Source organism: Engystomops pustulosus, chromosome 6 (genome assembly GCF_040894005.1).
Source record: "Engystomops pustulosus chromosome 6, aEngPut4.maternal, whole genome shotgun sequence".
Taxonomy (NCBI): domain Eukaryota; kingdom Metazoa; phylum Chordata; class Amphibia; order Anura; family Leptodactylidae; genus Engystomops; species Engystomops pustulosus.
Genome location: NC_092416.1, coordinates 24,524,369 through 24,551,540, shown reverse-complemented (window position 1 = coordinate 24,551,540; position 27,172 = coordinate 24,524,369). Strand labels below are relative to the sequence as shown.

Here is a 27,172-nt window from a genome sequence, read left to right as displayed (position 1 = left end):
TATAGACAGGTTTAACCCTTTTCTAAATAAGTCTAATCAGTTTAAATAAAAACAGCTGAACTCCAATGAAGGAGTAGAGCCATCTCAAGGATGATCAGAAGAAAATGGGCAGCATGAGTCACAGCAAAGTGTATTTCTTTCAAAGTGTTTTTCTTGTTTAATTTGAACATATATTAATATATACATAAAAATAAATATAAAAACATTTATGTTTTACTGTTAAGATGGGGACAGAGTGCACATTAATGAGCAAAAAGATGACATTTTTTGATCTTAGCAATTGGCTGCAATAAAACAAACGGTGAAAAATGTAAATGGGTCTAAATACTTTCTGTACCCCCTGTAATTGCCCCTCCAACCCCCTAGGTCTGTGTGTGGGATAATAGAACTAAAAATAACTTTACAAGTAGAAGATTCCTGTGTATCTTCTCTGAGAGTTTGTTGTCATAGTTATAAGATGCGATCTGTGAGCGCCCATGACGCGTGGAAGGAAACGTCACCTGAAGGACGGAGTGTAAGAAGCGAGGGCTTCCTGCTCAGGATCCGAATTCTTATGGTCTGTGGTTTCCTATGCACGATGTGTCAGGAGTGGAGACGATGTGCTGTATCTAAGCCGCTGCAGTTTCTCAATATTGTGATACAGAATGGCAGGGGGGTTTTCAACTGTATTACACCATTACAGGTGGTGAGAGATGGTTAGAAACTCTTCTACTCTTCTACATACTCAATATATACAGTATGTAAAAATCTCCAGAGTTCCCCCTAGTGGTGGTGTATAGACAATTTGCAGTAATCTTCTGAGCTCCTCCTAGTGGTGACTGTCTATACAATAAGTAGTAATATCCTGAGCTCCCCCTAGTGGTTCAGTATATACAGTATGTAGTAATCTCCTGAGCTCCCCCTAGTGGTTCAGTATATACAGTATGTAATAATCTCCTGAGCTCCTCCTAGTGGTGGTGTATATACAGTATGTAGTAATCTCCTGAGCTCCCCCTAGTGGTGCAGTATATACAGTATGTAGTAATCTCCTGAGCTCCCCCTAGTGGTTCAGTATATACAGTATGTAGTAATCTCCTGAACTCCCCCTAGTGGTGGCTGTATATACAGTATGTAGTAATCTCCTGAGCTCCCCCTAGTAGTGGCTGTATATACAGTATATAGTAATATCCTGAGCTCCCCCTAGTGGTTCAGTATATACAGTATGTAGTAATCTCCTGAGCACCCTCTAGTGGTTCAGTATATACAGTATGTAGTAATCTCCTGAGCTCCCCCTAGTGGTTCAGTATATACAGTATGTAGTAATCTCCAGAGCTCCCCCTAGTGGTGCTGTATATACAGTATGTAGTAATCTCCTGAACTCCCCTAGTGGTGGCTGTATATACAGTATGTAGTAATCTCCTGAGCTCCCCCTAGTGGTGGCTGTATATACAGTATGTAGTAATCTCCTGAGCTCCCCCTAGTGGTTCAGTATATACAATATGTAGTAATCTCCGGGGCTACCCCTAGTGGTGCAGTATATACAGTATGTAGTAATCTCCTGAGCTCCCCCTAGTGGTTCAGTATATACAGTATGTAGTAATCTCCTGAACTCCCCTAGTGGTGGCTGTATATACAGTATGTAGTAATCTCCTGAGCTCCCCCTAGTGGTGGCTGTATATACAGTATATAGTAATATCCTGAGCTCCCCCTAGTGGTTCAGTATATACAGTATGTAGTAATCTCCGGGGCTACCCCTAGTGGTTCAGTATATACAGTATGTAGTAATCTCCTGAGCTCCCCCTAGTGGTGGTGTATATACAGTATGTAGTAATCTCCTGAGCTCCCCCTAGTGGTTCAGTATATACAGTATGTAGTAATCTCCGGAGCTTCTCCTAGTGGTTCAGTATATACAGTATGTAGTAATCTCCGGGGCTCCCCCTAGTGGTTCATTATATACAGTATGCAGTAATCTCCTGAGCTCCCCCTAGTGGTTCAGTATATACAGTATGTAGTAATCTCCAGAGCTCCCCCTACTGGTTCAGTATATACAGTATGTAGTAATCTCCTGAGCCCCCCCCCCCCCTAGTGGTTCAGTATATACAGTATGTAGTAGTCTCCTGAGCCCCCCCTAGTGGTTCAGTATATAGAGTATGTAGTAATCTCCTGAGCTCCCCCTAGTGGTTCAGTATATACAGTATGTAGTAATCTCCGGAGCTCCCCCTAATGGTTTAGTATATACAGTAGGTAGTAGTCTCCTGTGCCCCCCTAGTGGTTCAGTATATACAGTATGTAGTAATCTCCTGAGCTCCCCCTAGTGGTTTAGTATATACAGCATGCAGTAATCTCCGGAGCTCCCCCTAGTGCAGTGGTGGCGAACCTATGGCACGGGTGCCAGAAGTGGCACTCAGAGCCCTTTCTATGGGCACCTGCGCCATAACCCCAGTGCAGAGTTTGCCAGACAGGACCCAAGGCCTCTTTGACTCACAGATAGCCCAGGACTCTAGAAGGAAGCTAAAATCATAATACAAACTTCTACTCCTCCCTTCTACTGTATGGGTGTCCTTGTGGTGCCTATACAATTTAAACATGTGACAGAGCAGGGAGTAATAAGTTACTGCTTAAATTGTCATATCGGCACTTTGCGAAAAATACGTCGGTTTTGGTTGTAGTTCAGGCACTCGGTGTCTAAAAGGTTTGCCATCACTGCCCTAGTGGTTTAGTATATACAGTATGTAGTAATCTCCTGAGCTCCCCTAGTGGTGACTGTCTATATAATAAGTAGTAATATCCTGAGCTCCCCTAGCAGTTCTATATATACAGTATGTAGTGGTTCAATATACACAGTATGTAGTAATCTCCGGAGCTTCTCCTAGTGGTTCGGTATATACAGTATGTAGTAATCTCCTGAGCTCCCCCTAGTGGTTCAGTATATACAGTATGTAGTAATCTCCTGAGCTCCCCCTAGTGGTTCAGTATATACAGTATGTAGTAATCTCCTGAGCTCCCCCTAGTGGTTCAGTATATACAGTATGTAGTAATCTCCTGAGCTCCCCCTAGTGGTTCAGTATATACAGTATGTAGTAATCTCCTGAACTCCCCCTATTGGTTCAGCATATACAGTATGTAGTAATCTCCTGAGCTCCCCCTAGTGGTTCAGTATATACAGTATATAGTAATATCCTGAGCTCCCCCTAGTGGTTCAGTATATACAGTATGTAGTAATCTCCTGAGCTCCCCCTAGTGTTCAGTATTTACAATATGTAGTAATCTCCGGAGCTCCCCCTAGTGGTTCAGTATATACAGTATATAGTAATCTCCTGAGCTCCCCCTAGTGGTTCAGTATATACAGTATGTAGTAATCTCCGGCGCTCCCCCTAGTGGTTCAGTATATACAGTATGTAGTAATCACCTGAGCTCCCCCTAGTGGTGGCTGTATATACAGTATGTAGTAATCTCCTGAGCTCCCCCTAGTGGTTCAGTATATACAGTATGTAGTAATCTCCTGAACTCCCCCTAGTGGTTCAGTATATACAGTATGTAGTAATCTCCTGAGCTCCCCCTAGTGGTTCAGTATATACAGTATGTAGTAATCTCCTGAGCTCCCCCTAGTGGTTCAGTATATACAGTATGTAGTAATCTCCTGAGCTCCCCCTAGTGGTTCAGTATATACAGTATGTAGTAATCTCCTGAGCTCCCCCTAGTGGTTCAGTATATACAGTATGTAGTAATCTCCTGAGCTCCCCCTAGTGGTTCAGTATATACAGTATGTAGTAATCTCCTGAGCTCCCCCTAGTGGTTCAGTATATACAGTATGTAGTAATCTCCTGAGCTCCCCCTAGTGGTTCGGTATATACAGTATGTAGTAATCACCTGAGCTCCCCCTAGTGGTTCAGTATATACAGTATGTAGTAATCTCCTGAACTCCCCCTAGTGGTTCAGTATATACAGTATGTAGTAATCTCCTGAGCTCCCCCTAGTGGTTCAGTATATACAGTATGTAGTAATCTCCTGAGCTCCCCCTAGTGGTTCAGTATATACAGTATGTAGTAATCTCCTGAGCTCCCCCTAGTGGTTCGGTATATACAGTATGTAGTAATCACCTGAGCTCCCCCTAGTGGTTCAGTATATACAGTATGTAGTAATCACCTGAGCTCCCCCTAGTGGTTCAGTATATACAGTATGTAGTAATCTCCTGAGCTCCCCCTAGTGGTTCAGTATATACAGTATGTAGTAATCTCCTGAACTCCCCCTAGTGGTTCAGTATATACAGTATGTAGTAATCTCCTGAACTCCCCCTAGTGGTTCAGTATATACAGTATGTAGTAATCTCCTGAGCTCCTCCTAGTGCTGGCTGTATATATAGTATGTAGTAATCTCCTGAGCTCCCCCTAGTGGTTCAGTATATACAGTATGTAGTAATCTCCTGAACTCCCCCTAGTGGTTCAGTATATACAGTATGTAGTAATCTCCTGAGCTCCCCCTAGTGGTTCAGTATATACAGTATGTAGTAATCTCCTGAGCTCCTCCTAGTGGTTCAGTATATACAGTATGTAGTAGTCTCCTGGGCTCCTCCTAGTGGTTCAGTATATACAGTATGTAGTAATCTCCTGAGCTCCTCCTAGTGCTGGCTGTATATATAGTATGTAGTAATCTCCTGAGCTCCTCCTAGTGCTGGCTGTATATATAGTATGTAGTAATCTCCTGAGCTCCCCCTAGTGGTTCAGTATATACAGTATGTAGTAGTCTCCTGGGCTCCTCCTAGTGGTTCAGTATATACAGTATGTAGTAATCTCCTGAGCTCCTCCTAGTGCTGGCTGTATATATAGTATGTAGTAATCTCCTGAGCTCCCCCTAGTGGTTCAGTATATACAGTATGTAGTAATCTCCTGAGCTCATCCTAGTGCAGTGATGGCGAACCTTTTAGAGGCCGAGTGCCCAAAATGCAACTCAAACCCAACTTACTTATAGCAAAGTGCCAAGACAAAAATTAAAAAAAAAAACACATAGGTGTTTTATATAGGGACTTCTGTAATAAACGTTAAAAAATCCTGGCAGTGTACTGTTGTCCGCTGCTCGCCTAAAACTGTTGTATACTGTTCAGGGGAAGGATTGGGGCAGAGCTCAGGTACACCTGCAGCTGATAACTAGCATTATAGAGAGAATTGCCCCATTTTAATATTGATGTATTTTATTTATAGCTATGTCATATGTCACATATAGGGGTCTGCTGACCTTTATACGTGACCCCAATCCCAGTGGTGTAACAAGACACCAGTGGGCCCTGATAGATAGATAGATAGATCATTTTTCTAGATACATAGATATGAGAGAGACAGAGAGATAGATATGAGAGAGATAGATAGATAGATAGATATGAGATAGATAGATAGATAGATAGATATGAGATAGATAGATAGATAGATAGATAGATAGGAGATAGATAGATAGATAGATAGATAGATAGATAGATAGATAGATAGATATGAGATAGATAGATAGATAGATAGATAGATAGATAGATAGATAGATACATAGATACATACATAGATAGATAGATAGATACATAGATATGAGAGATAGATAGATAGATAGATAGATACATACATAGATATGAGATACATAGATAGATACATACATAGATAGATAGATAGATAGATAGATAGATAGATAGATAGATAGATACATAGATAGATAGATAGATAGATAGATAGATAGATAGATAGATAGATACATGATTGATAGATACATACATAGATAGATACATAGATACATAGATAGATAGATAGATAGATAGATACATAGATAGATAGATACATAGATAGATAGATAGATACATGATTGATAGATACATACATAGATAGATACATAGATAGATACATAGATAGATACATAGATAGATATGAGAGAGACAGAGAGATAGATAGATATGAGGGTGCTGGAAAGATATGAATAGCTGTATGATGTAGTTTATATTTACAGGATAGCAGGGGAGAAGGGGAGAATGTCATTTATTACCTTTCTATACTGCAGCTACATGCAGCCCGGGCTCTGGTGATTCCTCTTCCCTCCTCTCCTCTCCTATTGGCTGGTCGGGTCAGGTGACCAGCCCTCTGTGTGAGTCCCGGCTTTAGCAGGGGGGGAGGCAGAGCAATGACTGCCTTCCTGCCGATATTACTGTGCTCAGGGGTCCCAAAAGAGCACATTGAACAGTGCAGCCGCTGGACCCCTGTATCTAAGGGCCAGATCCTTATGCCCCTGCCCAATTTTATTATGTGGGAGCAGCTGTATCATGCTGCTCTCTTCTCCCGGCAGTGGTTTCTATGGGAACCACAATAACATTCAGCGCTCCCGCGTGCCCACAGGAACAGCTCTGCGTGCCGCATGTGGCACGCGTGCCATAGGTTCGCCATCGCTGTCCTAGTGGTTCAGTATATACAGTATGTAGTAATCTCCTGAGCTCCCCCTAGTGGTTCAGTATAAAGAGTATGTAGTAATCTCCTGAGCTCCCCCTAGTGGTTCAGTATATACAGTATGCAGTAATCTCCTGAGCTCCCCCTAGTGGTTCAGTATATACAGTATGTAGTAATCTCCTGAGCTCCCCCTAGTGGTTCAGTATATACAGTATGTAGTAATCTCCTGAGCTCCCCCTAGTGGTTCAGTATATACAGTATGTAGTAATCTCCGGAGCTTCTCCTAGTGGTTCAGTAAATACAGTATGTAGTAATCTCCGGGGCTCCCCCTAGAGATTATGTATCTCTTGAGCTCCTCTCAGCGCTGGTGCATCGTGTCCCAACACTTGATGTTAATGTTGTCCCGCAGGTCACACTGACTCTCGCGTATTAGTGTATCTGACACCTGACTGTACAACTGAACAGTTGTGCAGTACAAGCCCAGATACATTCTCCTCATTATATATTAATGTCCTGAGCTCCCTCTAGTGGTACCTGTATATACAGTATGTATATAATCTCCTGAGCTCCCTCTAGTGGTGACTGTATATATACATTACTTATGTCCTGAGCTCCCCCTAGTGGTGACTGTATATATACATTACTTATGTCCTGAGCTCCTCCTAGCGGTGACTTCATATACAGTATATTGTAAAGTGCTGAGCTTCTCCTAGTGGTAGCTGTAAGTCCAATATGCAGTGTTATCCTGAGCTGCTCCTAGTGGTGACTTTATATACAGTATAAAGTGATATCTTGAGCTCCTCCTAGTGGTGACTATATATAAAGTATATAGTAATTTCTTGAGCTACTCCTAGTGGTGACTGTACATACAGTACATAGCAATATCTTGAGCTCCACCTAGTGGTGGCTGTATATATACATTACTCATCTCCTGAGCTCCTCCTAGTGGTGACTTCATATACATTATATTGTATTATCCTGAGCTCCTCCTAGTGGTGACTGTATATATAATATATAGTAATATCCTGAGCTCCTCCTAGTGGTGACTGTATATATAATATATAGTAATCTCCTGAGCTCCTCCTAGTGGTGACTGTATATATAATATATAGTAATCTCCTGAGCTCCTCCTAGTGGTGACTGTATATACTATTCATAGTAATATCCTGAGCTCCTCCTAGCGGTGACTGTACATACTATACATAGTAATATCCTGAGCTCCTCCTAGTGGTGACTGTATAGACAGTATATAGTATTATCCTGAGCTGCTCCTAGTGTTGAGTGTATATACAGTATATAGCAATGTCTTGAGCTCCTCCTAGTGGTCACTGTATAGACAGTATATAGTATTATCCTAAGCTGCTCCTAGTGTTGAGTGTATATACAGTATATAGCAATGTCTTGAGCTCCTCCTAGTGGTGACTGTATAGACAGTATATAGCAATATCTTGAGCTCCTCCTAGTGTTGAGTGTATATACAGTATATAGCAATATCTTGAGCTCCTCCTAGTGTTGAGTGTACATACAGTATATAGTAATATCTTGAGCTCCTCCTAGTGTTGAGTGTACATACAGTATATACATGCAGTGCCCTACTTAAGAACACTCGACTTACATACGACCCATAGTTACAAACGGACCACTGGATATTGGTAATTTATTGTGCTTTAGTCCTAGGCTACAATAATCAATTATCAAATGTGTCTGTAATGAAGCTTTAGTGTTAATATTAATTCTTATGACAACCCAACATTTTTAAAATCCAATTGTCACAGAGACCAAAAAAGTTCTGGCTGGGATTACAATGATAAAACATACAGTTCTGACTTACATTATAAATCTCAACTTAAGAACAAACCTACAGACCCTATCTTGTATGTAACCCGGGGACTGCCTGTAGTTATATCTTGAGCTCCTCCTAGTGGTGACTGTATATACAGTATATAGTTATATCTTGAGCTCCTCCTAGTGGTGACTGTATATACAGTATATAGTTATATTTGAGCTCCTCCTAGTGGTGACTGTATATACAGTATATAGTTATATTTTGAGCTCCTCCTAGTGTTGACTGTAAGTCCAGTATGCAGTCATATTCTGGGTGATAGCCTAAGACAGTGATGGCGAACCTTTAAGAGACTGAGTGCCAAAACTACAACAAAGACCCGCTTATTTATCGCAAAGTGCCAACACAGAAATTTAATTTGTGATTTATACTTCCTTCTCTGTCACAGTTTTCATTGATACCATTGATAGGTAGAGCTGTCACTTTAATATAGCTCAGCAAGTCCTGGGCTGTCTGGGACTGCAGGAAGATACCTGGAGTCATCTCTGGTGATGGCCTGAGTGCCCACAGAAAGGGCTCTGAGTGCCACCTCTGGCACCAGTGCCATAGGTTAGCCATCACTGGCCTAAGAGAACTGCATCATGTGACTTAAGCTGTTATGGATATTAGTAAATGTAGATTTTTTGTGGTACACTTTTTGAAGCACTTGTCTTCTTTTTGCTTCTTCGGATGCTATTTTTTCCTGCTTTGGTTATGATCTCAGCGTCTTGATACTTTTATTTCTCTTAACTCAAGATACAGACTAATAATAATATTCTAAAACTCTTCCTACTGAGTTTCAGATCTCTGCTTACTGTCATTTCATGTACAATACAATTGGATGATTTTCCTTTTTCATGAATAGAATACCAGGACCTCAGTAAAGACTGACACGTGCACATGCAATGTAACATCTTTCCTACTATCTTGGGGCCTGATACGTGTGCACTGATTTTTCCTCATGGTTGAAGCAACCTTGATCTGGTGTCTCAAAAGCCCCAAGGAAACTGTATGAATGTAGTACACATACATTATACTGTAGGGGGCAACGGAGAGATGTGCAGACTTACAGCCTAGAAGCTGATCAATGATGAACAGAATTCTGTATAAGATACAATGTAACAATATGTCTTATTTACAAATATACTCAACATTCCATGGAGATTTAAAGGGACAGCGCACGTCACAAAGCCTGGAGATCCACTCTATAGTGACTACAAGGCAGGGGTCACTGGTATCCCATGTCCCATGTGGACCTCCCCCCCCTTCCAATATACTCTGATGAGAGTCATCAATTCAAGCCAATGAGAAGTGGGGAGGTCACTGACGGTAGAAATGGGGGAAGTTCATACATTCTCGCTGGTGACTGATGCGTCTTCCTCCTTCGTCCCCTCACTTAGGTTTTCGAGGGGAAGATTAACCAATAGTGTGACATCCTGTCTTATGAGCACAAGATAGTGAGACGATAGGGGTCGTGGGCAGCGAAGAGACATCAGGAAGACAATGATGGGGATCCTACATCTCGCCCTGTGCTCCCTCCTCTTCTGGCTTCCTGAGGGTAAGATTTACAGTGGTTTGATCATTATCTGTTCACTTTACTTCTGTCAGACCTATGTAACACCACAGATGACACAATGATAACCCTCTGAGTACAGATCATGTAGTAGATGTGTCCTGCAGTCCTATGTAACACCACAGATAACACAGTGATATCTCTCTGAGTACAGATCATGTAGTAGATGTGTCCTGCAGTCCTATGTAACACCACAGATAACACAGTGATATCTCTCTCAGTACAGATCATGTAGTAGATGTGTCTTGCAGTCCTATGTAACACCACAGATAACACAGTGATATCTCTCTCAGTACAGATCATGTAGTAGATGTGTCCTGCAGTCCTATGTAACAGCACAGATAACACAGTGATAACTCTCTGGGTACAGATCATGTAGTAGATGTGACCTGCAGTCCTATGTAACACCACAGATAACACAGTGATATCTCTCTGAGTACAGATCATGTAGTAGATCTGTCCTGCAGTCCTATGTAACACCACAGATAACACAGTGATATCTCTCTGAGTACAGATCATGTAGTGACCTGCAGTCCTATGTAACACCACAGATAACACAGTGATATCTCTCTGAGTACAGATCATGTAGTAGATGTGTCCTGCAGTCCTATGTAACACCACAGATAACACAGTGATATCTCTGAGTACAGATCATGTAGTAGATGTGTCCTGCAGTCCTATGTAACCACAGATAACACAGTGAGAACTCTCTGAGTACAGATCATGTAGTAGGTGTGTCCTGCAGTCCTATGTAACACCACAGATAACACAGTGATATCTCTCTGAGTACAGATCATGTAGTAGATGTGACCTGCAGTCCTATGTAACAGCACAGATAACACAGTGATATCTCTCTGAGTACAGATCATGTAGTAGATGTGACCTGCAGTCCTATGTAACACCACAGATAACACAGTGATATCTCTGAGTACAGATCATGTAGTAGATGTGACCTGCAGTCCTATGTAACACCACAGATAACACAGTGATATCTCTGAGTACAGATCATGTAGTAGATGTGACCTGCAGTCCTATGTAACACTACAGATAACACAGTGATATCTCTGAGTACAGATCATGTAGTAGACGTGTCCTGCAGTCCTATGTAACACCACAGATAACACAGTGATAACTCTCTGAGTACAGATCATGTAGTAAATGTGTCCTGCAGTCCTATGTAACAGCACAGATAACACAGTGATATCTCTGAGTGCAGATCATGTAGTAGATGTGACCTGCAGTCCTATGTAACACCACAGATAACACAGTGATATCTCTGAGTACAGATCATGTAGAAGATGTGTCCTGCAGTCCTATGTAACACCACAGATAACACAGTGATATATCTGAGTACAGATCATGTAGAAGATGTGTCCTGCAGTCCTATGTAACACCACAGATAACACAGTGATATCTCTGAGTACAGATCATGTAGTAGATGTGTCCTGCAGTCCTATGTAACACCACAGATAACACAGTGATAACTCTCTGAGTACAGATCATGTAGTAGATGACACCTGCAGTCCTATGTAATAAAGCACATGCGGGGGCATTAATAAAACTTTTCCTATTTTTTGGTGACTTTTTCGCATAATTTTGCCAAATTTGTGACTTTTCCACCCACTTTGCAAAGCTTGCAGCAACTTTGTTGTGGCAGAAAAATACATACAAAGAAGTGATCTTTTTAAAACTTAACTTTTACTGAGAAGTCTCATAAAATATACAAACATTAAGTGGTACAAATTAGCTGCTGCTATGTAGAATCCTTAGTGCATGAACCCCATCTAGAAAAAAATAGACAAATGCAAAACGTGAGCTGGGTGGCCTAAATGGATAAGGTTTCACATGAAAAAATATATTAGACACCAGGCTCACCTTGAATGCTCAGCAGCATAAGTCATCAATGCACACTATCCAACTTCCTTGAGCGTGTCAATTTGTTCATTGGTTTTGTCTCAAGATAGAAGCGTCGGAGTGCTCGTCCGAAAAGTAGACACAACGGGGGTCATTTATTAAGGGCCCGATTCGCGTTTTCCCGACGTGTTACCCGAATATTTCCGTTTTGCGCCGCTTGTACTTAAATTGCCCCGGGATTTTGGCGCACGCGATCGGATTGTGGCGCATCGGCGCTGGCATGCGCGCGACGGAAATCGGGGGGCGTGGCCGAACGAAAACCCGACGTATTCGGAAAAACCGCCGCATTTAAAAACCGAAAATGTGTCGCATAAGGACCGCTTACCTTCACCTGGTCCAGCTCGGTGCATTCCGGCGCGATGAGTTTACTTTCAGCGCAGCAGCGCCACCTGGTGGACGGCGGAAGAACTACCTTATTAAATCCCGGCCGGACCCGAATCCAGAGCGGAGAAGCCGCCGCTGGAACGCGAATGGACCGGGTAAGTAAATTTGCCCCAACGTGTCTTAAAAGGTGTGCACGGGGACGCTGTAACTGGGCCCCCACCTGACTACCAGTCCGTACCAACAATTTAGACTAAGGGACGGATTACCCCTGTGTTTCCCTTACCCACAGTAAAGGGACACCTTTTGGCGCACTGCAATTTTCCCCTGATGAGCCCTGGAAGGGTGAAGCTGGACTCAGGGTGTACCAGGGAGAGTGACATTGTCATCTTGACCCCATTCTTGACATCCGTAAGTCCCATCTTACCCTGTTTATACTCACCTATCCTCTTCACACCTTTTAAGACACGTTGTGTCTACTTTTCGGACGAGCACTCCGACGCTTCTATCTTGAGACAAAACCAATGAACAAATTGACACGCTCAAGGAAGTTGGATAGTGTGCATTGATGACTTATGCTGCTGAGCATTCAAGGTGAGCCTGGTGTCTAATATATTTTTTCATGTAAAACCTTATCCATTTAGGCCACCCAGCTCACGTTTTGCATTTGTCTATTCTTTTCTAGATGGGGTTCATGCACTAAGGATTCTACACAGCAGCAGCTAATTTGTACCACTTAATGTTTGTATATTTTATGAGACTTCTCAGTAAAAGTTAAGTTTTAAAAAGATCACTTCTTTGTATGTATTTTTCTGCCTTAAGAATATAAGTGATCACGGGTCATTAACCGTTATTGACCACGTTCTTTGGATTATTCTTTTTGTGTTTAGCAACTTTGTTGTGCCTGATTCATCATAAGAATCCAGATGTTGCAGTCTTGGATTCGGATGAATGTGTATATATATATATACATTGGCAGCTGATATAATGCTCCCATGGAAATAATAAGTTCTGATGACTTATCAGGTCCGTTACTTCTGCTGTCTATGTCTCAGGCCGCGTTCACACCTTTACCTTGTGTTTTGTAACAATGTAACAGCTGTTAACCCCTTAAGTACAAGTCTTAAAATAACCTTCAAAGCTCAGCATTTTTTTTCGTTTTTTTTCCCTGCTCATATTCCAAAAGACGTAACTTTAAAAATGTTTTGTCCAACATGGGCCTCTGAGGGCTTGTTTTTTGCGGTAAAATTAGTATTTTCAAATGGGTTCAATTTTATGATTAAAAATAGCATGATGAATCAAATATTTTAACTCTTTCCTGCAGCTTCACGGGATACAACCGCGGTTTTGCCACATGTTTTGTAATTAAAACTTTTACGCAGTATAATACACATGATAGAATGATTGGATAGGTCAGTACGATTAAAGAGACACCAAACATTCCAGATTTTCTTATGTTTTACTACTTTCGCAAATAAAGCACTTTTTTTAAGGAAACCGCATTTGCCTTTGTGTCGCCATATTCTGAGAGCTGGAACGTTTTTATTCCTCAATCAAAAGACGATTATAAAGGCTTCTTTATTGTGGGAAGGATAATGGTAAGATTGGTGCTATTGTAATTTACATATTTTTGAAGGAATCGCTAAAATTGCAGCTTTCAAATAGGTTTTTTATGCTTATTTTTTATACCCTTCAATACAAGTATAATACTGTAATATTTGCTTGGTCAAGGTCGCTACGGACGGTTATTTTATTTTTTTTTAACACAAAATATAATAAGGTGATTTTTGTGTTTTTTTTCTTTAATATTTAATTTTTTAAAACTTTATTTCACTTTTTTACTGTCCCACAAGGGGACTAACACTTAGGATACCTTGGTCCCTCATACAATACATATAGTACTTCTGTACTGCAATGTGTTGTATCTGTCAGTGTCTTGGACTGGGTCTAATAGGCCACCGTACATGACAAACATGGCTGCCATGGAAAACCCCAGCACCCCTGTTCCCTTTGTCTCTCTCCTTAGCTGTCGCGATTGTGCTTGATGGTGGCAGTCAAGGGGTTAAGCTACCCGGCAAGGAGAACCTAATCTGTTTTGTCTTGACTTCTAAGCCGCTGTATCTAAGCCAGTTAGGTTTCTATAAGAGAATTGTGCAGGATGCTGTCTGAACCTATGTATCTCAGCCTAATGTGTGTGTATTGGTATAGGGACATTATTTATCTAAGCCTGGTATGTAGACGACTGTTTGTAGTACTGTCTGCTGGATTGTGTATCTAAGCTTGTCTTGTTTGACACTGTAACAGGCGTCAGCCTTGGGGCTATATGAGATATATTGCAGTAATGATTGCTGACAGGTGTAGCGTGCACCTGTCTGGACATGGGCAAAGGTTGCGGTAACTGAAGGTAGGTGGTGCTTTGGAGGTCACTGAACTGTGTGGAGGCACCCCCAAAAGTGCAATATGGTTCTGATCGGCTGGGGGGGGGGAGTGGTTACAAACAATTCTCCCATACCGGTCATTATAATAAGTAGGATGCATAGACCTGAGTACTTTACGCCGCCCTTCACAGATTATAATTAGACTGTAAAGCAATGCAATCCCCAAGCTCAATTGTTAAGGGCTGAATTGGGAATAAGGGGGCCCTTATTAAGTAGACCACTTACTTAATCTCCTTCAGTACACCTACTAGACCAGCTAAAATACCACTTAAAGTGGTTTTTCCACAAAGACAAGTTAGGCCCTATCCACGGTCATGAGCGGCCGCCTGCTCTGGTACTCTTATGGAGTGATGAGGGGTCGGTCGTTTCCACTGATCAGTAAGTTAGGCCCTGTCCCATGGATAGGGCCTAACTTGTCTTTGTCGAAAACTCCTTTAATGTACTGACTACCTGCTACTACCTACTGCACCACCCAATAGACCACTTACTGTACAACTTACTAGATCTCCTACTGTATACCTACTAGACCAGCTAACATTCCATTTTCTGTACTTTCTAATACTCTTTCTACCAGACCCCCTACTGTACCACCTACAAGACAACCCACTGGACAATGTACTAGACCACCTACTGTATACCCCACTAGACCACTTACTAGATCTCCTACTGTACACCTACTAGACCAGCTAACATACCACTTACTGTACTACCTACTAGACCACCTACTGTACTACCTACTAGTCCACCCACTGGACAACGTACTAGACCACCTACTGTACACCCCACTAGACCACTTACTAGATCTCCTACTGTACACCCCACTAGACCAGCTAACATACCACTTACTGTACTACCTACTAGACCACCTACTGTACTACCTACTAGACCACCTACTGTACCACCTACTAGTCCACCCACTGGACAATGTACTTGACCACTTACTGTACAACCCACTAGACCACTTACTGTACAACTTACTAGATTTCCTACTGCATGCCTACTAGACCAGCTAACATTCTACTTACTGTACTACCTACTAGACTACCTAGTAGACCACTTACTGCAGCAGCTGCTAGTGCACCCACTGGACAACATAAATGACCACCTACTGTATGAAAACTTGTAAAGTAAAAGTATCCAGCACACATAGGGACAACTTGATCCACAGCTTTATTCCGTTAAAATATTTGTAGAACATACATAGGTGCAGAGATATCATTCAAGCGTTGGCACAGGTTCCTGACCTACGCGTTTCGCTATAGAAGCTTAATCATGGTCTGAACAATCATTAGTATCGTCTCCATTTGAATCCTCGCGCTCCAAATCAAGGTGACGTCACCATCACCTGGATGGCTTTTTTAAATGACCACCTACTATACACCCCTCTAGACCAGTTAATTTACCACTTACCTCCTACTGTAAAACTACTAGGCCAGTTAACATACTACTTACTGTTCTACCTACTAGACCACCTACTGTACCACCTACTTGAAAACTTACTGTACAACTTGCTAGATTTCCTACTGCATGCCTACTAGACCAGCTCACATACCACTTACTGTACTACCTACTAGACCACCTACTGTACCACCTACTAGTCCACCCACTGGACCATGTACTAGACTACCTACCAGATCACTTGCTGGATCACATACTCTACCACCCAATAGTCCACGTACTAGACCACCAGAAAGTTATTTTTAGTCATCTAATTCTCTTCCCTACTAAATAACAGAGATCAGCCCGAGAGGTGGCCACGCTCAACATGATCAGCCGTGGGACATCATAATATCATGTATTCAATTTAGTGAGTTTTAAGCCATTCTTGCTCAGGGTAATATAACATTAACCAGTTATGGATGGTATAAAGCCACTGGGTGAATCAGCCAGATCCATAGTATATTTACAGTATGGGCTTTGGCACAATCTGGCTGCCGGTTCTGACAGTCACATGATTAATCACATGATCACTGGGGCTGTGGTGCTGGAAAGCTTTAGGTTAGCATGAAAAACTGTACAGGCAGTCCCCGGGTTACATACAAGATAGGGTCTGTAGGTTTGTTCTTAAGTTGAATTTGTATGTAAGTCGGAACTGTATATTTTATCATTGTAACTTTTTTGGTCTCTGTGACAATTGGATTTTAAAAATGTTGGGTTGTCATAAGAATCCGGATTAACACTAAAGCTTCATTACAGACACCAGTGGTAACTGTTACAGCTGATCATTGTAACCTAGGACTAAAGTACAAGAAATTACCAACATCCAGAGGTCCGTTTGTAACTAGGGGTCGTATGTAAGTCAAGTATTCTTAAGTAGGGGACTGCCTGTATACATTAAAAATTTGTATAGTTAGTTATAATTAGTAAAATATAAGAAAATATTAGATAATATATTTGTAATTACAATAGCTCTTGTTATTATAATCATCAATATCATTATTACTTCTAAATTACCTGGTGTACTGACAGTAAAATATACAGAATACTAGATTCATTTTTTGTATTTATAATTTAAATATTTAATAATCATCTAATAATTAATATTTCATATTTTGCCTCATTATTAAAATAATAATTTTAGTGACTGCCACTTTTATCATTTCGCCGCTCCTCACCGGTTTCCGGAGGTCTCATCTCTCGGATGTGGGTTTACATAGATTTGTCATGTTATTGTTTAATGTTTGCAATGAAATAATGTTAAAAATCTAAAAAAAACTGTAAGGCATGTGTAAAAAAAAAAATGCATACCTTTTTTTTTTTACAACTTTTTCAAACTAGCGAAAATGACGAATTAGAAAAATCATCATAAAACAATGCAGTGTGTCTCAAAGCGCTTGACGAAAAGTTGCTAAAAAAGATTGGTGGCGAAAAAAAACGAAAAAAGGTGTCTTGTCCTAAAAACTTGCGGTGGGATAAATCTAAGGTTCTATAATGTTCTGTAATATCATTATTACGGTAATTGATGATGTAACTCTCTGTGGAGTTAGATACAATGTGGCGATACATTATTACCGGTTCTGCCCACTTCCTGTTTGGGGGGATGGGGGGGGGGTGCAGCTTCCTGCCTGTATTGGGGTCTGCAGCGAGGATGTTTGTGCACTTGTGGTCTGGCTGACACTGGTGGGGTGTGACTATACGTCTTTGATATTATGCACGGAAGCTGCTGTATCTAAGCCTTTCATGTGTGATACAGCTGATTTACATAAAGAACTTGTGCGTATCTAAGTCTGTCATTTTTGATGCTGTACCTCAGCTGGTGAATCTGAGCCAATCACCTAAGCCTGAAAAAAATGGTACGGTTAACCCCTCAACCTCATGTTCCTGGAGAGTACATGACATGGATTGCAGCACATTACAATGAATCAGAATTATTTGGGCCAAAATTGAGCTTTTGCCAGTGATTTGGTGACATCGGGTGCTGGTTCCGCTGTGTGGGTTGGAGCACAGACCTGTGACTGATACTGAAAGTCATTCTACCTCAGCAGCCCCACAGAGTATAGCACAAGGGAAGGTGCAGACATGTGAGCGCAGAATATTAGGGTATGAAATGAGTCACAATGAGGGTCCATGCAGAAAACAAACAGAAATTAGTCATCTCACCTGGACACAATGGGTTGGAAATTGGATTAGACCAAGCAGGAACCCACCTCCGCCAAAGAAACCACAAATTTATCCAAAGAAAAAATGATCCAGAGTCAGGTTCAATGTAGGTATAAAACTGATATCTTTATTACCCAATTCATTAAAATACTCTCCATAAACCATCTGACAGGAAGAGAATACAAAGGTCTGAAGGCTAAGCCAATTGGGGTACATCTAGCATGTTATAGAGCAGGAGCGGAGCAGATTGTACACAGTGTCCTATCTACAGGTAGCATGTTACACAGCAGGAGGAGCTGAGCAGATTGTACATAGTGTCCTATCTGCAGGCAGCATGTTATAGAGAAGGATGAGCTGAGCAGATCGTACTTAGTGTCCTATCTGCAGGCAGCATGCTATAGAGCAGAAGGAGCTGAGCAGATTGTACTTAGTGTCCTATCTACAGGTAGCATGTTACACAGCAGGAGGAGCTGAGCAGATTGTACATAGTGTCCTATCTGCAGGCAGCATGTTATAGAGCAGGAGGAGCTGAGCAAATTGTACATAGTGTCCTATCTGAAGGCAGCATGTTATAGAGCAGGAAGAGCTGAGCAGATTGTACATAGTGTCCTATCTGCAGGCAGCATGTTATAGAGCAGGAGGAGCAGAGCAGATGTACATAGTGTCCTATCTGCAGGAAGGATGTTATAGAGCAGGTGGAGCTGAACAGATTGTACATAGTGTCCTATCTGCAGGCAGCATGTTATAGAGCAGGAAGAGCTGAGCAGATTGTACATAGTGTCCTATCTGCAGGCAGCATGTTATAGAGCAGGAGGAGCAGAGCAGATGTACATAGTGTCCTATCTGCAGGTAGCATGTTATAGAGCAGGAGGAGCAGAGCAGATGTACATAGTGTCCTATCTGCAGGAAGCATGTTATAGAGCAGGCGGAGCTGAACAGATTGTACATAGTGTCCTATCTGCAGGAAACATGTTAGTGAACAGGAGAAGGTGAACAGATTGTACATAGTGTCCTATCAGCAGGTTGTAAGTTATAGAGCAACAGGAGGTGAACAAATTATACATGTTGTCCAACAGCATGCATCATTTTATAGAGCAGACTGAGTCATCTGCCCTGAATGCAGCTGGCAGGGTTATCGTCTACTATAGCACTGCATAGATGCATCTACCCTATCCTAGACCCCCTTTAGTTTGGCTATTACCCTAACAGTTCACTCTATTCAGCCCATGGCCACAGATTTACATTCTATGTAAATTGATTGTTCCAAATCCTGTCTCAAAGACTTCTCCTGTGCTGCACCTTTTCTTTGGATTGCGCTAGCCATGGCAATCATGGTTTCAAAGACTCCCAAAAACACACCTCTGTATTGGCTGGACTTTCCCATTACTTGATGTTACCCTTTACCCTTCCCTGCTATGTTATTCCTCAGAACCTACCCTTCCATCCAGCAGCTACCCTGCACTCCACACAGTTTGTATCTGCAAATACTCAGATTTTTGTGGAGCCTTAATTATGAGATGATGACTGCACCATTATACAGACTTAGCTTTTGTGTAATCACTACTTCTTCATAGATTGTAAGCTCCTGTGAGCACGTCCAATTTTGCCTTAAAAAACCAAGTGATTGGTACAGCGCTGTGGGCAAGGTCCATAGTATATTAAATAAAGTAAAAATTCATTCAAAAAGCAATGTTAGTATCCGCAATTTACAAAATGTAAGTTTTTACAAAAAAACTATTTTAACTTATTTTATTTGATTTTTTTCAGCTCTTTCACTGGCCGAGGAAACAGGTAAACCATCATTTCATGTCATCGACGTCACCATGATTTCATTGTATAACGTAAATGTGCTATACCAGTGATTTACCACTAGGGGTTCAGTGGTGGTAGCCTACTGATCATAAGATGTCCAAAAGCATAACACCAAAAGCATAGAAGACTTAGTCGTCCATCCATTCTCTATAGCAGTGCTGAAGATAGCCCAGTGCAGTGATGCCATTAATGAATTGACATCCAACGAGGTCCAACTACTGGGACAACCAATCTTCACCAAGTTACCCACTGTCCATGTAAACATTACCTCCTCTGAAACCAAATCCCATCTCCATCATTCTAGGTTTTTCTATGCGTCTACTTATATGACTGGACCAGAATACCTTGGGGGAGGTATCTAGGCATCTACTCATGTAGCAAGGGCGGATAGGTTCAGAGAACCTGTGATCCATTTGAGTCCTGATGGCCTGTCCTCCACTTACAACCCTATACATTAAATATTGATCATTTAGATCCAAGAAGAAAAAAAATCGAAGGATTGATGTTCTGGAGATGTCAGAACTCATGGTCATCTGTTTATTGTGTTAGAACCTTAGTCCTTCCTATGGTGGGCTATGCTGAATATTAGGACTTATTTAGATCACCATAGAGTCCATCTGCAGACACAAGAGCCTCCCGACAAAGGGTAAACCACCCATAAGGTATAAGGCTGACCTTAAATGTTAGATGAGCGTTGGCCAAATCTACCAATGTCAGTGGGACTGGCCAACCATCTACGTGTATGGTGGCCTCTCAACCTTAGATGTTGGGGGTAATAAAGGTTGGCTAGGATGGATTTAATTATTGATAATTTGCCATGATGTCTACTACATGAGGTTTACTTATACTTATAGGTCCACCCATCATCCTTACCAACTCTTTTTATCTTACAGACACTGCCTGTGGAGACTGTTACCGGATTGACACCCCGACCCTGGTTGGGGTCATTGTCGGAGACATTGTCCTAACAGTTATAATAATCCTGGTGGTTTATTTTTTTACCAAGCAGAGCTTTCAAAAGCGCCAGGGCAATGGTGAGGGAGATATTTGGTGAATTTTTTTTAATTGTAATTTGCTTCAGGGTAGTTCTACTTTTCTGATCCTGAATATTTAGGCATTGTCTACTTGGGACATCACGTTGATTGAATTCCCTTAAGCTGATACTAGCAACATAACTAGAGTCCTCTGGGCCCCACCCCCTAATTGTAACCACTCCCATGACAACTACCCCAATGTGCTAACCCTCTAACTTTTTTAGACACCCCCTGTCTATGCCCTCAATTTAACAGGTGCCGGTCAACCCCCTGCATACAACATATAACCACTGAACACAGATAAAATATATACACACATATTACATACACATGTATCCACTACACACATAAATTATATACTTACAACAGTAGTGTTTAGGGGTATACAGTAAGGTGGGAGGGCTGCAGTTTCCTTGTGTAATAAGATAGGGTGCCAGAACCAAGAATACTTCATAGATACAATACCATAACCAAGCAGCCTACTACATACTTACAGAACTGGAACTAAGATTACAACAAAGATACAGGAACAGAACCACCAATCCTCCATAGCCATTTTCTTTCCAAATATATCCAAAAATAGTGCAGCCCTCAAATAGTTAAGTGACCAGAACCAAGATTACTAGAAAGGTAAAAGATAACAGAGAATCACAGCCCAGGGGAGATGTTGCCGAATTGTGAGCTCATAGGTAATACCAGAACTTGAATATGGTGGCAGATGACGTTTTTGAATGGAAGAATCTTTTTCATTGTTTTTTTCTACCTGGCCACCATGTTATCTTCTTCCAGCCACAAATCATGTATGCGGATTTAGCAACACAAAAATTAGCTTCCTCCTTTCATCATCATCCCCTCCACCTTTTTAACACAAACTTGATATTTTTTTTGTTTTTAACCCCTGGAGATCACCATTATACCTCCACAACATCCAATATAGTTCCAGTTTCCCCACAGCAGCCATTAAAATCATAGTACCCCAAAAGTAGCTAATATAGTTATAGTGCCCCCATAGTAGTCAATAGAGTAGTGGTGGCTTCACATTGAACAATAATTACAGGGTCCCCTGTCTGATACCATCCATGATCAATGCTAAGACATCTAAATGAGATAACGACCAATTGTTGTTCTTGACCAGTTGTTAATGTCCTTCTATATTCCAGATGACAAGAAGGTCTACATGAACATGCCATTGAGCAGATAGAAAGTTCTTCAGCTCCAAACCATGACTCCTGACACCATATTTACTACAAATTTCTAAGGAACCCTTTAATAAATGAAATTTTCATCAGAAAACACTTCATAGAAATCTTCAGAAGAAACTTTTTGTTACCACAGACCACAATATAGATGCCCTTGGTAGTAAAAGGACCATTGACTCTATGGTTCTATATGGGTTCTATATGCCTCCCGGTCATTCAAGTTTTTTGTAGGTTTGTCAAATGGGTTAAAATGACGGTGGAGTTTGTGCAAATTTACCAGAAAATTCACATCTTTGTAGCGGTCAGAGTGATCTTTTTTCAGAAACAGAAGAACCAGGACTTGAGAAAATTCTGAATTTGGAGAGTTTGTCATCAAGGATGTAAAGAAGAACGTTCTTGCTCACCCAGGGCCACCGTCCACTTACTTCCAACTCCCAACCTTCCCGATTATTACTGTTCCAAGAAACAACCCTCAAAGTGGGCATGGTCTATTAAATTTGCCTAAAAGTTGACATTCCGGAGCATTTTGTGTATGTTTAAGGTTGGGTGGTGGGTCAAGCATTTTTAGGCCTAACCCAGGCTTCAGGCTTCCCCATATCCAGGCTTGTAATATGAGGATAAAACAAAAGACACGCCAGGTATTGGCTCTGCAAAAAGCGAATGGAGAGACAACAACCTTTCTTTTCACAGTTTAAAATGGTTACCGCTCAGAGTAAGATCGATTATTACAAAAATCACGTGAACATCTCTAAAATATGTGTCATTAGAAGAAAATGCTTCTGCCTCCACTTATGAGGCCCTTTTCTTCCTCCTCCCCGACCTCCCTAGACTGAATCTGTCTTGCTAGTGATAGACAGACTGAAGATGACAGAGGTATCAGAGTACAAAGTGGCCAATAGAATCAGGGCACTTACAGGTCCAATTATAGAGGGGTGGCTTCAGGAGCAGGAATTTTTTAATTCTTTTTTTTAATTCACACTTCTTTGTGTAAATTCAGCTCAACTGAATAGAAGGGGCAGCATCAGGAGGTAATGACTCTTCCTGCTTCCCCCTCTCTTCCGTTCTTTGTCAGTGAGGTCGGACTATGAGAGAGAGACACAGTTGGTGACGCCATCAGGCCGGTCTAGAGCAGTGATAGAGAGAGGAAACTGTGTATATATGCAGAGAGAAGTATGGTGAGAACAGGGAAAAGATAAAGATATCGAAGGAGGCAAAGACTTATTGAAAAAGGGGCCAACCCTTATAATGGTCGATATACAGAAGGGGAAAGTTCTATAGGAGCACGGGCACATGTGCTGGGGGGAACCTGTCATGAGAAAGGTAATTTTTACATCAAGACAGGTTCCAATAGCCTTTGGCATGTTGATTTAAAAAATGTCTTTGTAGTTCTTATGAATAATTCCAGTACTTTTAATTAGTTTCTTTAACATTACCGTCTCCCTGCCAGCAGTGCGTGGTGAGTCCTTGGGGGTGGGGCATATCAAATGGCACAAGTCATCTTCTGTGCAATGCCTCCCTCCTCCTCCACACTCATTGCCTTCCCCCTAACTCAGATCCTACTACCTCCTCCCACTTATGTGAGCTCACTACCACAAGCAATTCTCATTTTACCCACACCCCTCCCAACCTCGGGACTGAATACATACTGCTGATAGGGAGCAGGAAATGTTAAAATAAAACTATTCAAATAAATTGAATTATTCATATGCATTAAAAAGGCATTTTTGAAATCAAGAATGGGACCTGCTATCATGTAAAAAATGACCTTCCTGATGACAGGTTCCCTTTAAAGTTTATTGAAGTCGGGACATAGTATAGTCTCATACTTATTCTCCTTTGTTAATATAGACCAAATACCTTTATTTATATAGAAACTAATTATAATAATTGTTGAGTTTAAATAGACATTTTATAGTTCTTAAAGGGGTTTTTTTTCACAAAAGATAATTCTCACATCTCAATCCCCTAGTGATGTTATCACAATAAAATTTATTTAAACCCCTTACTTTACAATTTTAATTTTACAGTTTTTTTGCTGTTTTAGTTGCTATCACTCCCTTGGCAGCTCTGTGCAAAATTCCATGCTATGGCCTGGGAATCTGTAAGCAGACACATTGGGGCAGATTTTTCAAGCTGTCTGAAAGTCAGAATATTTCTAGTTGCTCATGGGAACCAATCACAGCTCAGCTTTCATTTTACCAGTGCTCATGAATATTTTAAATGGGAGGTGTGATTGATTGCCATGGGCAACTATAAATATTCAGACAGCTTGATATATCTGCCCCATGATGAACCATCTAGTTCTGTGGGGTAACAATGGGGTAACATTATCAGGGTACAGGTGTAAATACACTTTCATTTGGCTACTGACATTGTACTAACACACTGACACATAGAGAGAGAGATGAGACAGGTCAAAAATGCATGAGATTAAACAGAGGCTGACAGTTTTTTACACTGTTACACTGTGAGCTCTTCTACATCTCACAAATATTAGCCTGCCTCCCCCTTCCCCTGGATCACTCATCTCCTTCTAGTTTGCAGCCTCTCTCTGCTCACGATCTTTTGGCAGGAAGTAATCAGTAAGTCTCTGAGCTCCGTGCAGGGGGCATGGCTACAGCCACACAGCAGAGAGAGACAGAAATCTCAGCTGCCCCATCTCTCACACAGAAATCCAAGATGGCCGCCGACCCCAAGTCAGAAAATACAGGGCCATGTCTAGGGGCATCTGAAATTGTGTACAGCAGGACTGATAGAAACAGGTTGGACTTATATCTGTGGAATGCTGCATTTTTGTTAATAAAAGTGAATTAGAGAATGTTTTATTTTTTATCCTGAGTACATATTAGAAACTTGACTTTGTGGGAATACCCCTGTAATGCCTCGGGTGGAATGAGCTGTAAATAAGATCCTGTAGGTTTTCTATCACAGTCCAAGTGCATTGGAAAACTTTATTTCAGATAAATTAAGGGCAATGCTATTTTTGTACATATCCTATATGAACTCTGCTGGTTCTGATGGAGAAAGAGAGAGGAGAAGAGAAGAGGCACACACAGAGGCTGCTGGAGATAGCAGTAAGTTTCTATCCCACCCCCTGGTGCTTCCTTAATATCAGGTCGGTACTTCTCTATAATGTCCTGTATGACCCAGTACATTTCAGCCTGCTGAACTGAAATACAGAACATATCAGAAAGTGTTTCATTATATTAGTAGCTGGTGTTATACCCCAATATTTCTATTTTATGCTTTTTATAGTAGTTTTTGTTTTATATCCAATATTTCTATGTTTCTATGTTTTTATAGAAAAATAACGATACAAACAAATAAATATGAGATAATGATTTTGTGATGATTGTCTTCTTTTAACAGCTGGATACATTCATCTGTATCCATGTTCATAAATGCATGTTCAGGTATGTGAGTACAGAAATGTAGATGGGGCGTCACCAGCAGAATAGTGAGTACAGCTCTAGAGTATAATACAGGATGTAACTCAGGATTAGTACAAGATAAATCTATGTACACAGTGACTGCACCAGCAGCAGAATAGTGAGTGCAGCTCTGGGGTATAATACAGGATGTAACTCAGGATCAAAACAGGATAAGTAATGTCATGTATGTACACAGTGACTGCACCAGCAGCAGAATAGTGAGTGCAGCTCTGGAGTATAATACAGGATGTAACTCAGGATCAGTACAGGATAAGTAAGGTCATGTATGTACACAGTGACTGCACCAGCAGCAGAATAGTGAGTGCAGCTCTGGAGTATAATACAGGATGTAACTCAGGATCAGTACAGGATAAGTAATGTCATGTATGTACACAGTGACTGCACCAGCAGCAGAATAGTGAGTGCAGCTCTGGAGGTAACTCAGGATCAGAACAGGATAACACCTTTTATCTGCTGTAGTGCAAGATCACTGTTAGTTTGTTACTTTTACTTAGGTGGCAGGAAGGCTTTGGCTATTCTAGTGCTGGGGCTCTGAGCATATTGCACCAATGGTTAAAATTTTGCAATTCCAATTGATTGAACTAAAAATAAGTTAGAAAACAGATTTGGACATTTCGCAACCTGAGTATTACTGATGCGTCGTAGATGGTGCAAGATGGTGTTGGGATCCTGAGTCACACATCACAAGACTCGGCTGTGTGTACATGATGTGTATTTAAAGCTGCAGAGCTCAGCCTCGTCACAAGACCTGCTGCCCCGGGAGCTCGGCTTATCCCTCACCTGCTCACTATTTGCACAATGGAGGCTTCTCTAGACATATGTGTGACATTGTGGTTTACAAGGTGCAATAGAGTTTCTATATTTAGAGGAAACTTGTTGGAACTTTGTAATTTGCAGTTTTTCATTACATTCATGGCTTAATGGTTAATTTCTTTATTTTTGTTGTATTTATTTGAGAGTGAATTTTTAAAAAAAGTTTTAGTATTATTCGTTTTGTTCTCTATGTTGACATCTTCCACAACCTATGTTGTTCTTGTTTAGACATGGATGAAGATGTGTCAGGGCTTGTTTTCTGTGGAGTAAGATGCAGTTTTTATCACCATTATTTCTTGTTGAATTTAACCAAGACCCTCCACCTAAGACCAGCCCGCGTGAGCTCAATGAAACATTACACCTCGCCCCCCCCCCATCATTAAATAATAATACAATTAGGTCCTCTATATTTTCATTGAATCAATGTAATGTTTTATGCACAGTTTATTTATGTAGAGATATATACTGAATACAATATATGGGTATTGGGTAGAACTAAGTTAAATATATTAGTCTGGCCCTCGAAAAACCATTCCAATTTCTCATGTGGCCCCATGGGAAAATTAAATGCGAACCCCTGACTTAGACTTCGGGCAGGGACCACTACCAGAGTGAACCCTACTAATATGCCATAGTCTACAACGACCGCAACATCCGAAGGTCTGAACATATTGATTGAGTAGGTATCTGGCTGTTATAAGCTCTTCTTGGCACCTGAAGCACAGGCACACTTCTAAAAAAAAAATCAAGCAAATGGCATATCCTACCTGCACAATGGTATGTGACTGCCAAAAGTTATTGGTGG

General features: G+C 41.2%; 1 protein-coding gene across 1 annotated transcript in view; it reads left to right on the top strand.

Moving 5' to 3' along the window:
* Positions 1–25,389, top strand: part of HCST (hematopoietic cell signal transducer) — a 97,993-nt gene extending 72,604 nt beyond the window's left edge. Inside the window, exons 2-5 of the mRNA XM_072155122.1 lie at positions 9,612–9,769; positions 19,825–19,848; positions 20,763–20,903; positions 22,064–25,389. Of these exons, the coding sequence (XP_072011223.1) occupies positions 9,715–9,769; positions 19,825–19,848; positions 20,763–20,903; positions 22,064–22,104 (261 nt within the window). The 5' untranslated portion in view covers positions 9,612–9,714 and the 3' untranslated portion in view covers positions 22,105–25,389. The remainder of the gene's footprint in view (positions 1–9,611; positions 9,770–19,824; positions 19,849–20,762; positions 20,904–22,063) is intronic.
* The last annotated feature ends 1,783 nt before the right edge of the window (positions 25,390–27,172 follow it).